Here is a 290-nt window from a genome sequence, read left to right on the forward strand (position 1 = left end):
ACACACACACACACACAGTACTGTCCAGACAGGATTAAATATCGAGGGTTGGATACGTTCACATTTGAACCAGTACCTGGGATTTAATATGGGTACCTTTTTTCTGTACTTAAGGCTCTCTGTAATAATAAAAATCAATATTATAATTATATTTATATAATAAAATTATATAATTTAAGTTGTAATATATGTATATGTACACTTAGATATTTCACTAGAATAAGTCTGATATTCACATACTATACTCTACCTTATTCTCTCTTCCATATGTGCTCCCAGGTACTGAACTC

At 30.7% G+C, this 290-nt stretch overlaps 1 protein-coding gene across 1 annotated transcript in view; it reads left to right on the forward strand.

The window, feature by feature from the left end:
• Positions 1–88: 88 nt before the first annotated feature.
• The window catches only part of LOC118334389 (PEX5-related protein-like), a 2,026-nt gene continuing 1,824 nt past the window's right edge, over positions 89–290 (forward strand). The window contains exon 1 of the mRNA XM_035670292.1: positions 89–92. Within this exon, the coding sequence (XP_035526185.1) occupies positions 89–92 (4 nt within the window). The remainder of the gene's footprint in view (positions 93–290) is intronic.

Source organism: Morone saxatilis, unplaced genomic scaffold, assembly GCF_004916995.1.
Source record: "Morone saxatilis isolate NCDOM2014 unplaced genomic scaffold, NCSU_SB_2.0 Contig23, whole genome shotgun sequence".
In the NCBI taxonomy this organism is placed as follows: domain Eukaryota; kingdom Metazoa; phylum Chordata; class Actinopteri; family Moronidae; genus Morone; species Morone saxatilis.